Source organism: Trichomycterus rosablanca, chromosome 9 (assembly GCF_030014385.1).
Source record: "Trichomycterus rosablanca isolate fTriRos1 chromosome 9, fTriRos1.hap1, whole genome shotgun sequence".
Classification (NCBI taxonomy): domain Eukaryota; kingdom Metazoa; phylum Chordata; class Actinopteri; order Siluriformes; family Trichomycteridae; genus Trichomycterus; species Trichomycterus rosablanca.
The window spans coordinates 5,665,196-5,680,307 of NC_085996.1; the positions used below are offsets into that span (position 1 = coordinate 5,665,196).

The window sequence follows — 15,112 nt, forward strand, 5'->3', positions numbered from 1 at the left end:
TATTTGGAAGGTTGTGGGTTTGAATCCTGGCTCAGCCATGCTGGCACTTTTGGGCCCTTGAGCCCCAGGTTCCAATGTGTATATGTGCATACACCGATCAGCCATAACATTAAAACCACCTCCTTGTTTCTACACTGTACATTTTATCAGCTCCACTTACCATATAGAAGCACTTTGTAGTTCTACAATGACTGACTGTAGTCCATCTGTTTCTCTACATGCCTTTTTAACCTGATTTCACCCTGTTCTTCAATGGTCAGGACCCCCACAGGACCACCACAGAGCAGGTATTATTTGGGTGGTGGATGATTCTCAGCACTGCAGTGACACTGACATGGTGGTGGTGTGTTAGTGTGTGTTGTGCTGGTATGAGTGGATCAGACACAGCAGCGCTGCTGGAGTTTTTAAACACCGTGTCCACTCACTGTCCACTCTATTAGACACTCCTACCTAGTCGGTCCACCTTGTAGATGTAAAGTCAGAGACGATCGCTCATCTATTGCTGCTGTTTGAGTCGGTCATCTTCTAGACCTTCATCAGTGGTCACAGGACGCTGCCCACGGGGCGCTGTTGGCTGGATGTTTTTGGTTGGTGGACTATTCTCAGTCCAGCAGTGACAGTGAGGTGTTTAAAAACTCACTCATACCAGCACAACACACACTAACACACCACCACCATGTCAGTGTCACTGCAGTGCTGAGAGTGATCCACCACCTAAATAATACCTGCTCTGTGGTGGTCCTGTGGGGGTCCTGACCGTTGAAGAACAGCATGAAAGGGGGCTAACGAAGCATGCAGAGAAACAGAGGGACTACAGTCAGTAGAACTACAAAGTGCTTCTATATGGTAAGTGGAGCTGATAACATGGACAGCGAGTGTAGAAACAAGGAGGTGGTTTTAATGTTATGGCTGATTATAAGTATGAATGTGAAACTGAACGTGGCTCTGACTCTCTGATTGGACAGGCTGGGTCAACATTTAGTTCCTCTGCTCATATTTCTACTTCACATTTAATTCCACTGAGGAACCAAAGTTCTTTATATTGGCCTTTTCAGCTCAGCAAACACATTGAGAGTGTGTGTGTGTGGATGGGAGGGGGCAGCCCCTCAGGTCTACAGGAAGTCAGGGGGGAAGTTCCCCTCCCCTGCTGGTCGCCATTCTGTCCCGTTGGGTATCCGTGTGTGTGTGGGGAGGAGGAAGAGTGTGGAGGAGTGTACAGTACAGCGGAGGAGGAGGAGGAGGAGGCGTTCGGGTCGGGATTTATTCTCGTTTGGCTCGGGTTCATTACAAAATCTGCTTATTCGACTAAAAACCTGCTGAAAGGATCATCGTCTAAATAAAAAAATGGTTAATCTTGATGTTAATAAAGAGGTCGTGATAAAGAGGCTTTTAAACTTTACACAGCGTAGATTAATGGCTGGGGTGTAACGTTAATATCATACATTTTTATTTGTAACTCATACAATATAATAATAAAGTAGGGAGTATCAGTGTCTTAGAGCTTCACGACCAGGGTTTGAGCCCAAGTACCCCACCACACGCACCGTCTGTGTGAAGTTCTTTGGTCTCCTCTCACCTCTCATGGACCGGCTACTCTACATCTGAACGTGTCTTGGAGCATCGTCCAGCATTTTTAGTTCCTTGGCAGCGGTGGACAGATCTTAATTTAAAGAAGAACAGATCTTAATTTAAAGTGTTCTAGTATCTGGAGTTCAAAACAGCCACACAACATCACAGATCCTCCACCAGGAGTAGTCCGTGTAGTCGTTCTTGAGGGTTTGTTTACAAAAAGTTCATATTTGATCCTTCAGACCCTGAAACGTGGTTGCAGTCAGGTTAGAGACAGGAAAAGCTTTTTTCGGCAAGTCTTCCAAATAATCTGTTGGCATGGATGTGGCATCTGATGGTAGAATAGTGATCTTTGGGAATGTTTTGCTGCTCTTATCATCTTCCACACTCTTTAATCTCCTTCAAGGTCAATAAAGTTACTATCTATCTGTCTGTCTCTGTCTGTCTGTCTATCTGTCTCGCGTGTGTCTCTCTCTGTCTGTCTGTCTGTCTGTCTATCTATCGGTCGGTCTGTCTGTCTCTGTTTTTCCCTCTGTCTATGTATCTATCTACCCATCCATCAGTATGTCTGTCTGTCTGTCTATCTGTCTAATCTGTCTGTCTGTCTCTCTGTCTATCTATTTGTCTGTCCGTCTGTCTGTCCATATCTATCTACCTATCTATCGGTTGGTCGGTCTGTCCCTGTCTGTCTTTCTCTCTGTCTATGTATCTATCTACCCATCCATCAATCTGTCTGTCCATCAGTCTGTCCATATCTATCTATCTATCTATCTATCTATCTATCTATCTATCTATCTATCTATCTATCTATCTATCTATCTATCTATCTATCTATCTATCTATCTATCTATCTATCTATATGTCTGTCTATCTGTCTATCTCTAGAGTTCCAATTGATTGGATGTTATAATTATTTTACTAACTGTAGATCAGACCAGTTTCCACTAAATTTCTGATTTTATGTCCATTCCTGTGTTATGAAGGTTTACACACGTTATTAACTGTGGATGTGAGACCAGAACTACGTCAGTAAAATCCCTCCATCGTTTGCACTCGTGAGCTTGACATTGTTTGGGAAGTTTCGTTTCAGTCCAGTGGATCTGTACATACCAGCACCCTGGCACCAGCGCTGAGCAAATATCTGCTGGGTTTATCATTCCACACAGATCGGTGTGAAGAATCCGAGTTACCGTGTTTACTGGAAGTCTGAAGATTTCAGTGTTTACCTGAACACGCGTTAGACAGCCAGACGATCGTAAATCGCTGCAGCTTTGTTGAGCTGGACGCTATTTTAATAATGTGCAGCTTAACTGTTATACATAAAAATCACAAACAGTAAGGCCATTTCGTATCAGCATGTGACTTCTTGTGGATCTTTACAGAAATCACAGAGGTATTTTGCATCGAACCCCAGGTAGAAATCTTCTTATTGTCTTATAATAGCAACACTAATGTCGTGGAGAGTTGGTTTTGCTCTTCCTGTTCGTCTTCCTGTTCTAAATCATTTCCACGTTCACTACATTACTATTATTATTAGATAAAGCACAGAGACGTGATGCTGATATGAATCTTCGTGGTGTGTTTTATACTTTAGCAGATGACGTCTGCTTATTGATTAAAGAAATTGTGTCCCCACTGCGCTCTGTAATATTTGTATTTATTTTTTTAACATTTTTCCTCCCGATATAGTCGTATCCAAATGATACTCCTGACCGAGGAGGGCCTTGACTAACACATGCCCCCGATACGTGCTGCGGTGCATTAACAGAGATCTGTATCGCACACAGAGAGTCACGTACGGATCCCCGTTATTCCCCGTCTCTGTGCAGATGCCATCGACCTTCTAGCGGGGGTCTTAACTGCAGCAGTCATGAGGAATCCCATCCGGCATTGGCATCCCTCCCTTCGGAATGAGCCAATCATTGTCTGTATAGGCTCCCGGACAGGAGACGGGTGGCTGCCTCCTTCTTCATCCTCTTTGTTTCGGACTTTGTCTTTTTGCTCTTTCTGTGAGTCTCTCGCTCTTTAAAAAATTCAAGTCTGGTTAAATTTTGGCCTGCACGGACATTCAGCCCTGAAAATCATCCAGGCGTTTGTGCACAGAGCTGAGGAGAGGACGAGGGTCAGCAGAGTTTGTTTAGCTTGAGTGATTTTAATGTGTCATCTAATTCGGAAATTGCTGTCATGACCGGTAAATAATAACTAACATTAATGATACACCGTAGTGTCGGGTTATAGCTGTATGTTTATACCTATGCGCTGTTGAATCCTTGATTCTGATTGGTCCAAAAATGTCATTCAGTTATATGTTTCATTCTGAAACATCTATAGTTGCAGTACAAGGTAGAAATGCACTCCGAACAGGACGCAGATCCATCACACTTGTTGAGAGCTACATAGGGGCAGTTTAGAACAGCCAATCCAACTTCTGCATCTATAATCATAAAGAAATCCAGTAATGAAATTGCTGCTCATCCAATACCATTGCTCACAGAGCTTAAATATCTTATCACTGGCCAGTGTTGTAGACCAGACCAGAGTTTAAACGCCTGGTTTACAAATCTGTGCAATTCCGGCCGTGTTTCTGATTTTTAGAGGCTGGTACTTAATAAATCGACTGGATTTTTGTATCATTTTTATGCTCTCAAAGCTTCATCAGTCTAAACAAACTCTTCTCATACTGGTTAATCGGTCTGTCTCTTCAAAATAGGTTACTGGGGTAATTTATTCACTAACTGGTTCATCCAACTCTGAAGCCGAGTCATGACCAGGATCACGACATGCACAGGGATAAATTGTGGGTGTGATTATGACTGACAATCATGAGGTTTGATTAAGAGGTCGTTTTGAACTGGTCTGAATGGATTCTGCAACTTAAACAGAGAATCAAACCCAGGACCTTCATACTGTGAGGCGACAGTGCTGTAAAAAGAGTACTAATATTAGTACTAATAACACACTAATAACAGGCATTACAGCGACCACACGCGGTACATATAAACATGGAGCAAAGATTCTTAACCGTCAGGTTGTGCAGCACGTTGGGTCGTCTGGGATGCAGATGGGGTTGCAGGAGAATTTTACAAAACTGGTGCAATGGGCAGGGGTGCTGTCAGGGATTTTGGGTTATGTGAAAGGATTTCATATGGATCTTCACCAACCCAGACCACGCCAATCATGAAAACATAACACTTGTACATACAGTGGAATTCACTATCTGATTCAAGACTGATACTCTCTATGAGAAAAGTGCCTTGGCGCATCTTTCATCTTTTACTGTCATCTTTTAATTGTAACGTTCTTCTTTTTTTCTCTCTTAGTTTCATTTCTTTTTGTTTTGGTAACCAGGTTTTTTCTTCATAATTCAACACGATGCGTCACTTCTTTCTCGCAGTTTAATGATAGAAAGTACCATTCTCGCTTGGTGTGAGGGCGAATCGACCCGTTTGGTGTAAAAAGAAGCAGGAAGGGGGGTTGAGGGTGCTCTCTTGAGGATCTCTGGGTGTTTACTTTCTTTCAAATACAAGAAAAGAAAAAGAAAAATGTACTTCTAAATAAAATATTCTATTAAATAAGATGCTGCTATCGGCCAGCCAGTCTTCTATCAATCTAGACATGATTGGCTGTGCCTCCGGGGGGATGGGTTGAGGGGGGATGAAGACCACTGATGTATTGGCGCTCTGTCCAGGGTATTCAAGCTGTGCAGAAAGGGTTTCCCAGTGGCCTGCTGGATAACCAGGTTAAAGCAGTTGATAAAATGAAATTAAATGATTTTCTATTTGTTATGCTTATTGAATCATTTATTATGGAATAAAATACCTAATATTTTATGGCCCCCCTGTCAGTCACAGGCTCATAAAATTAATCGTCTAACCCTTGACAAAGAGGAAGTGAAGTGAACATGTAGAGATTTTGCATGCTATCTGTTCAGGATAAGTCCCGACTCCCTGCAGACATTTTCATAGATAACTTCACGCTCCGAACTGAAACCGTCTCTCCTCACGTCGTCTCTCGTCGCCTCACACGAGATGCTTTTGTTCCTCTGAACGGGCGCGAGGCGTAATGACCCGGCACCAGGAAACACCCTTCGCCTCGCTCTGCTAATCCCATCAGGCTTTCCTGCACCTCGGCGTGATGTATGAAAAGCTTAAACAAACACGAGCTGAGCTGATATGAATCACGTCTTTATTAACGTGTAGAACCGGGTTGCTCAGATTCAGTGTAATGAACGTTATATTAGGGTTATAAGAGCTGTACGATACGATACAATCACTCAGATTTAAACTCGCTTTATTGTTTTTATGGTGCTAATGATTATTAGAGTTATATCAATAGTTTACATACAGCCATAGAGAACTAGCCCCTGAGCAAGGCCCTTAACCCTCGATTGCTCAAAATCGTGTTCGGTCATAATTGTAAGTCGCTTTGGATAAAAGCATTCGCTAAATGCCGATTTATACAGCTGTTAGCAATGGCTGTGGCTACAACACATGAAGTCAATAATTAAGAGGGGTGTTCACATACTTTTGGCCATATGGTGTTTTGGTTTCTGTAGGGGGTTTCACACTACACCATCTATCACCAACTGGAATCGCAGGCGAGCTTCTCTGGTCTCCCAAACTACGTTTAGTCACGAAAACAAACGCGAGAATTGATGAAAGGTTTAACGATACCACGTCCAAAAATGCACGCCAGCAAGTAGCGAGCGATCAAAGTGTGTGTGCTGACGTGCAGCGTAAAATCAAAGAGGAAAAATAAATGAATATGAGTGGATTTGGCTGCATGAACAGCAGGGATTGTTCTAAGTTAGTTGGAGGTTAATAAATATTGTTTGCAATGCAGCGTGGGTGTTTTGTAGAGAACGATCAGGTCAGAAATACTGTAAAACTTGTGTGTTGTGATGTATTCTGATATATATTTTATGTTATGCCCCTGTCCCACCTGTTTACAACTTCTCCCCTGCGTTTCCCCTCACCCCGTATCTTGTGTTCTCATTGGCTGTTTGACATAGCACTCCTACGTCCTCTATACTGATTCGACCCTCCACCGCTGACTGAGGACGCCTCTCAACTGATATAGCCCCCTCCGGCACGTACAGTCAGTACAGACTGCATTTTTCACCCGCACGAGTCGAGTTCATACACCGACGGGCACTGTGTACGGAGGGCCACACCCCATCAGCATTATTCCTCAGCCCTGTGCAGGCGCCATCAGTCAGCCAGCAGGGGCCGCAGTCGCACCAGTTATGAGGACCTATGATCCGACGATTTACCCCCCTAACCCTGAACAACAGCCAAGCATTGTTCATGCAGCCGCCCAGCCCAGTCGGAAAGGCAGAGCTGAGATTCGATACGATGTATTCGAAACCCCAACTCTGGTGCGCTAGCGTACTTTACCGCTGCGCCACGTGAGCGGCGTGTAATGCCACTTTTTATTACTGTCCCTGTTCTGTCCACTTTCTCCATCACAGGCTGCGGACGTTTTTGTGTCTTTCATTTGTTGCTTTGTTTGGCCATTAAATTCATTTTGTTAGTGGCTTTAATTCTAAATATATTTACCAAATTTACCAAATAATATCAAGGTGATCAGTGAAACATTAATGATCATTTGTTTTTACATTTGTTGGTTAAATGAAAGATCAAGAGAATCCTAGATTCTTGTCCCAATTTCTTTAGAAATTAGCTTTGTACATTTCTGTATGTATATTTTGATCCAAAACGTTTTTGTTTGGTGAAAGAAGTTTGTGTTTCAGTCATTCAGTAACAGAATGCAATGTTGCTCGTGCATGTAAACTTCTGACCTTATCTAAATTTTTCTGGCGGTGCTTTGGTGTTGCTAGAGTTTAGTATTAGCAGAAGCTCAAATTGTAGCTTAATTACGTAGATATTTAAGTAAATCAGCCAATGCTGACCAGTATCGTTCAATGCTGACCTGTAGCTTCACTATACTTCACTAATACGTCTCGGCGTTCTACTTCGTTCATCATCTTCTGAGCTTCAGAAACGATTTATGCGCTGGTTAAACGTTTGCAGACTCTCAGTCTGAGCGGTGCAGAATGAAGGACGCTAAAAAGGAAATATTAGCAAAAGCCGCTGAGTGTGAAACTATTTCGGGCGGACGTGTGAATGACAGAAACGGCTCAGTGGCAGAATGGTCTCTGCAAAGCTGGAATCGTTTTATTGTTTTATTTCTTATTTTTATGCCCGTTTGCATTTGCTGTGGCTAAAACATGTACGTTTTATAATTAGGATGGGTGTCCAGATACTTCTGGCTCGACTCATCGATCATTTCCAGCAGTGACGTGCTGTTATTGTGTACTGAGTGATTTAAGTGTAGATTCACAGCACTCACTACTGAGTTGCCAGAAATTGGCTAAAGTGGCATAAAGCTTAACACCACTGGACTCTGGAGCAGTGAAGGTAGACTTAACTATCCAGTGATGTGATCAGCTATATACCACGAGTGCTTTAAGTTCATATTTTTGGATTTCCTAGGTCACAGCACTCACTACTGGGTTCTAGACGCCACTAAAGTGGTATAAAGCTTAACACCACTGGACTCTGGAGCAGTGAAGGAAGACTTAACTATCCATCAGGATCAGAAAGGATCTAAAAAAATCCTTTTTTTAGTTTTGCCAGTTTTGCCAACCTCAAGTGAATGGAAATTTGCTACAATGTGCTTCCAACTTTGTCTAACAGTTTGGGGAATGCCCTTTCCTGTATGAGCCTGAAAAGAAATGAAAGATATGGACCGCCCTGAATAGATTCCTGAACAGATCGATGAACTAAAACGCAGACTGTGATCCAGGTCCAACCCCAGTGCACCTCACTAATGCTCTCATGTCTGAATGGAAGTGATTTCCATCAGTCATGTTCCGAAATCTCAAACTCTAGAAAAGAAGCACACGTCTGGTCGGGATACGCTTCCTGTGGAAAGTTCACGTCGTCTGTTTTCCGAATCAGTTCCGCTCTTAACGTCGTCTATCCATTAGCCAGCTCTTAGTGGCCTCGAGCATTCTTGTCCCCGCCGCTGGACTCTTGTCCAGTCGTTAATGGTTTTAATGACCCTGGCGTGAAACCTGAGCTGAAAAGCTGGTTGATCATTATGAGGCACGTGAAAAAAAAACGCCCCGGTGTCTGCCCAACGACACAGAACTCCGCCAGCCGCCGTTCAGCGCTACCCGCTACCGTGGTAACACAGGCCAAAGATCAGGTGAAGCGTTGCCGGGTATCCAGGGAGACGCAGCAGCGCCGTGTGTCCAGGAAGAGTGGACGCACGTCAGCGTCCAGCGTCCAGCGGTTCTGACCAAATCTATATGTGGCAACAGTTTGGGGAGAGTCCATAAAGACATGGTCTAGAATTAGGACCTAACCTGACCCGCGCTTTGTGACTGAACGGTCACAAATACCCACAGACGCACTCCTAAATCTAGTATCAAGTGTTCAAAGAAGAGTAACGGCTGCTATAGCTGAGAACATAGAGTAGGGCTGATATTTTTTTGGAACATGAGGTCCAACAAGCTCACGGTGAGGTGTCAGCCACATGGTCTGACTATAGACAGCTAGTAACTTCTCTGTGTCCATACAAATATAGCCAGTCTGACTGCATTTGTTCATCTTGGGAAGGTCTATGAAGCTCCGTACAGATCTCAGACAGCATGGTCAGGGCTCTGTGCAGCCCACTGGAGTTTGGAGTCTTTAGAGACCTTGCATTGTGCACACGGGCACAGCCTTGGGGGGCGGGGGGGTGGTCCGACCCTCCTAATTAATACTTGGACCCCCCCAAAAAGAGGTAAAAACAACAAGCAGGGGGTCGGGGGTCAGGTAGCGGATACTTACATTATCGTACAGCTAATGTAGGAGTTTCCTGTTCTGGCATGACTGCGCCGTGAATTATACAGTTATAATTGAGGTGGTCCCAATACTTTCGCTTCACACGTCCGTCGTATCTCAGGCCGGGCCCCTCACGTCTCGCTTCCTGCCGGGCGGGATCACGGCGTCACTCAGATCCAGTCAGCCGCGCTTCCTGTTGCGTTTTCCTGATCACTGGAGCGAGGTGAAAGACGTGTGAGCGCCAAATCACTTTCTAAATCCTCGTTTCCTCTCCCGCGTGTAGGAAAGACATCGGACTGAGGAGCGGAGATTAGATTTACCGACCTGCCCCCCCCCACCCTCCCCCCAAAAAAAAAAAAGAAGAAAGGGGTCAGGGTGAGAAATGCAAATCAAAACAGGAAGCGGAGATTTGTTAATCTACTTTTAGCTGCACTGTAACAGAAGAGGCACAAAGACGTCGATGTCTGTTTGGACGGGTGCAACTTTTTGCATGATCTACCGTGCATGATATTACCGAAAGATTCAGGAAATCCTGACAAATTTACATCTACGGTATTAAGCAAGCACTTTTATGCAATACTGAATACCATGCAGACCACTGAGGGTTAAAGGCCTTGCTCAGGGGTCCAACAGTGGCATCTTGGCGTTAGTAGGGCTTGAACTGAAATCACGTACGAGGAGGATATATTCGACCCCCTCTATCGTCCAGTCCAGTACCTGAACCACTGAGCCACCACAGCTATCGTCCAGTCCAGTACCTGAACCACTGAGCTACCACAGCTGTCGTCCAGTCCAGTACCTGAACCACTGAGCTACCACAGCTGTCGTCCAGTCCAGTACCTGAACCACTGAGCTACCACAGCTATCGTCCAGTCCAATCCAGTACCTGAACCACTGAGATACCACAGCTATCGTCCAGTCCAGTACCTGAACCACTGAGCTACCACAGCTATCGTCCAGTCCAATCCAGTACCTGAACCACTGAGATACCACAGCTATCGTCCAGTCCAGTACCTGAACCACTGAGCCACCACAGCTGTCGTCCAGTCCAGTACCTGAACCACTGAGATACCACAGCTATTGTCCAGTCCAGTACCTGAACCACTGAGCCACCACAGCTGTCGTCCAGTCCAGTACCTGAACCACTGAGATACCACAGCTATCGTCCAGTCCAGTACCTGAACCACTGAGATACCACAGCTATCGTCCAGTCCAGTACCTGAACCACTGAGATACCACAGCTATTGTCCAGTCCAGTACCTGAACCACTGAGATGCCACAGCTATTGTCCAGTCCAGTACCTGAACCACTGAGATGCCACAGCTATCGTCCAGTCCAGTACCTGAACCACTGAGCTACCACAGCTATTGTCCAGTCCAGTACCTGAACCACTGAGCTACCACAGCTATTGTCCAGTCCAGTACCTGAACCACTGAGCTACCACAGCTATCGTCCAGTCCAGTACCTGAACCACTGAGATACCACAGCTATTGTCCAGTCCAGTACCTGAACCACTGAGCTACCACAGCTATTGTCCAGTCCAGTACCTGAACCACTGAGATGCCACAGCTATCGTCCAGTCCAGTACCTGAACCACTGAGCTACCACAGCTATCGTCCAGTCCAGTACCTGAACCACTGAGATACCACAGCTATTGTCCAGTCCAGTACCTGAACCACTGGAGGTTGGATAAAACATTAATCCCACGCTCGGGAGTGGAGAGTATAGCATGTCTGCTAATAATCCATCAGAGCTTTGTGTGTGGGCGTCCTGGACACGGGTCAGCCCGCGGCCTTTGTTTTCATTCAGATGCAGTGAATCATATCAGTAAACGATACGCTCGTACCGCCGGCTCCGTACCGCTGATTATTTTCCACTCTGACGCGACGCCGTGTGAAGAAAGACCGTCCTGTTCCACAAATGAAGGATTATGATTAGTTTGTTGAGGTGGCTTGGTTTCTTTAATATTTTTGCTGGGTTGTTTTGTGTCGGTAGCGTGTGCTGGACGTCCGGGTGTGGTTAGACGAGCCTCAGGCATTATTGATGACCGTGGGCAGATGAATGAATGACCGGACCGCCGGTGCGACTCGGGTTTCCCACTCCAGCTCCTTCAACCGCACGTGAAATGATTCACAACGTGTTAATTATGTATCTGTATCATTTTCCTTTAATTAGGACGTTTATCTAGATTTTATGTGCACATAATGGTCAGAAGTGTGTGGACACCAGACCATCAGCATGTTAGAAATCATGTTCCAGAACTACACTGATCAGCCACAACATTAAAACCACCTCCTTGTTTCTACACTCGCTGTCCATTTTATCAGCTCCACAATCAGTTCTACAATTACTGACTGTAGTCCATCTGTTTCTCTGCATGCTTTGTTAGCCCCCTTTCACCCTGCTCTTCAATGGTCAGGACCCCCACAGGACCACCACAGAGCAGGTATTATTTAGGTGGTGGATCATTCTCAGCACTGCAGTGACACTGACATGGTGGTGGTGTGTTAGTGTGTGTTGTGCTGGTATGAGTGGATCAGACACAGCAGCGCTGCTGGAGTTTTTAAAATACCGTGTCCACTCACTGTCCACTCTATTAGACACTCCTACCTAGTCGGTCCACCTTGTAGATGTAAAGTCAGAGACGATCGCTCATCTATTGCTGCTGTTTGAGTCGGTCATCTTCTAGACCTTCATCAGTGGTCACAGGACGCTGCCCACGGGGTGCTGTTGGCTGGATATTTTTGATTGGTGGACTATTCTCAGTCCAGCAGTGACAGTGAGGTGTTTAAAAACTCCAGCAGTGCTGCTGTGTCTGATCCACTCACACCAGCAAAACACACACTAACACACCACCACCATGTCAGTGTCACTGCAGAATGATCCACCACCTAAATAATACCTGCTCTGTGGTGGTCCTGTGGGGGTCCTGACCATTGAAGAACAGCATGAAAGCAGGATAAAAAAGCATGCAGAGAAACAGATGGACTACAGTCAGTAATTGTAGAACTACAAAGTGCTTCTATATGGTAAGTGGAGCTGATAAAATGGACAGTGAGTGTACTGTAGAAACAAGGAGGTGGTTTTAATGTTATGGCTGATCGGTGTATATGCATTAACATGGAGTTGGTCTACAACAGTCTCCACTCCTGTATTTCTGGACCTTGAATTTGATGCACGTGGGGAGCGAAGGCTGGTCCGTGTGGTCCAATCCAACAGACGAGCTATCCCAGCCTTGTACCTTCGATGCTTTTCGGAAGCCTTGTCCATCAAAATCCGCTCACATATCGACTGACCCTGTCTGATTTCCAGACCACGACTATTTAGATTGTCTGCACTTGCATCCAGAACTGGTGTGCGAGTCGTCGTTACGTTACGTCGTTACGTTTCTCCTAAACAACGCTGGGTTTGTTTTGTCTGTGGGGCTGATAAGGTTAAACCGAGGCCGTTTCATCAGATATTTCAGGACGTATCATATCAAACGTTTCGTGATTCATGTGACTCATTTTGCACTGATCATATAAACAGCTCCTGACGTCTCACGTTCTGTCCTTGATACTTCCAGTTTCCAGAATGCGGCTTCTTCGGCATGTACGATAAGATCCTGCTCTTCCGGCATGACCTGAGCTCCGAGAACATCCTGCAGCGCCTGACCTCAGCTGAGGACATCCACGAGGGAGATCTGATCGAGGTCGTCCTGTCAGGTGAGAGACGGCTCTTTTTAATTTACACTGAGGGTCGGTTTGAAAACCTAGTGAGCTGCCTTGCTGCCTAATGCCTACCTGATCAGCTGCCTCAGTAGAGAGGATTCTAATGCGACACCGAACTCATGAGGCAGATTATTTAGACGCACGACTTTAAGTCACCGTAGTTCTAGCTTACTAAGCCGGTTAAGCTGGTTAAGGAACTGGACTAGTAATTAGAAGGTTGCTGGTTCAAGCCCCACCACTGCCAGGTTGCTGCTGTTGGGCCCTTGAGCAAGACCCTTATCCCTCAATTGCTCAGACTGAACACTGTCACAGTACTGTAAGTCGCTTTGGATAAAGGCGTCCGCTAAATGTCAAAAATGTAAGCTACCACAGTTAGCATCAGACCATTCAAACCGATGGACTAAGGCGGCTTAACCCGCTAGCATGCCAGCTGTTTTCTCCCTCTGTGTACCGAAAACGCTTAAACTGTCCCCGACGAGCCCGCATTTGCAAATAAAAGACACTTGAATAGTTACACCTTTATACAAATGAAACATCAACAAGAATTGGCACCCAGGTGGCGCAGCAGGATATTCCGCTAGCACACCAATGCCGAGATTCTGAACTCCTCAGTTTGAAACTCGGGGTGGCACTGGTCGGCTGGGCGCCATCTAGCGGGCATAATTGGCAGTGCCTGCAGCAGACACGTCTCTGCTAGGGCAGGATGACCGGACTATGTTGGTTGGGTCTTCAAACGCTGTGTAAGGACCCTGATTGGCAGATAGAGAAGCGTCTGTGCAGAGTGCATAAGTGATAAAGGGTTCCGCAAAGGGCTGCGCGCAGGTCTAAGGAGGCGTGAGCAGCAATATACCCACCTCGACTGCAATCAGGGATCCACTAGCAGCGGAAGACAGATTGACTACGCTAAAATTGGGAGAAAATAAACGAAAATGCACAAAAAAAGAATTTATTTACATTTGAAGAGAACTCCGTTGGTTGCTTCACATCATCTTCGTCCACCACGTTTGTAATTCTGTGTGAGAAAAGTCGTGCCGCACTGAATGCTGGGATTGCCCTCAGCGCTGAGGAGGTGTCGGACGCTCCTTCGTTATTCAGTCAGATCATCACTCAGAATTAAGGCGCCTCAGTAGGAGCATTTTAATGAATCTGAGAATTTAGATACGCCCTCTTCTCGGGAGAGTAGGATGACGTAAAGTGTGTCTGTGTAGAGAGATCATGAGGTTTTCAGACAGACCCCATGCCTTGCTACGATTATTTACCTTATAGTTGAAGGGTAAAGAACGTTACTACGGTGACGCTTGGACAAATTGCTGCTTGTGTCACAGGTTGGTTGGTTCCAGACCAGACCAGCAAGATCATGGGGCCAGAGAACCCACGATTTGGGGATTTTGGCACTGGCACCGGTGCCACACCGGTGGAAAAGTGCCGTGTAGTTTTCATGCAGGGCCAGCAATGCTGTGTGTGTGTGTGTGTGTGTGTGCAAGTTGCACCTGATACTGCAGGTTTGGCACTTGTTTCCTCTTGCTGTGCAGAATGCGGTCGCATGTTGCCGGTGTTTATAAAACTCAGCGCGACACCTGAACAGCTGCGGTTTTCATATTCGTACCCTCCACACACACACACACAAGCACGCACGCACACACACACACACACACACACACTTCCTCGCTCTGCAGTCTTCTGGTGCAGGGTTGGATCTTGTTGCTGTGTGTGTGTGTGTGTGTGTGTGTGCGCGCACCACATCAGGCTGGGTTTTTTTTCGACGTTCCTCTCGGCGTCGTTATTTCTCGGCTGATAAATCAACACTGTTTTTCTTTTTCTTTCATGTAAACCAGGAGCTTTCAGCACAAAAACGTAAAGACTTAAAGACTCTTACAGACTCCTGAATTCTTTCTTTGACATGAATGTGGCGTGTTGGGGTGTGGAGGAAGTGATGAAATGCAGGGCCGCCACTACGAGTACTTTCGAATAAAATACAGTAGAATCAAATTGAATGTCTTT

At 45.6% G+C, this 15,112-nt stretch overlaps 1 protein-coding gene across 1 annotated transcript in view; it reads left to right on the forward strand.

Annotated features, from left to right (window-relative positions):
- Window positions 1-15,112, forward strand: part of LOC134320373 (serine/threonine-protein kinase D3-like) — a 45,231-nt gene that overhangs the window by 7,818 nt on the left and 22,301 nt on the right. Inside the window, exon 3 of the mRNA XM_063001733.1 lies at window positions 12,967-13,105. Within this exon, the coding sequence (XP_062857803.1) occupies window positions 12,967-13,105 (139 nt within the window). The remainder of the gene's footprint in view (window positions 1-12,966; window positions 13,106-15,112) is intronic.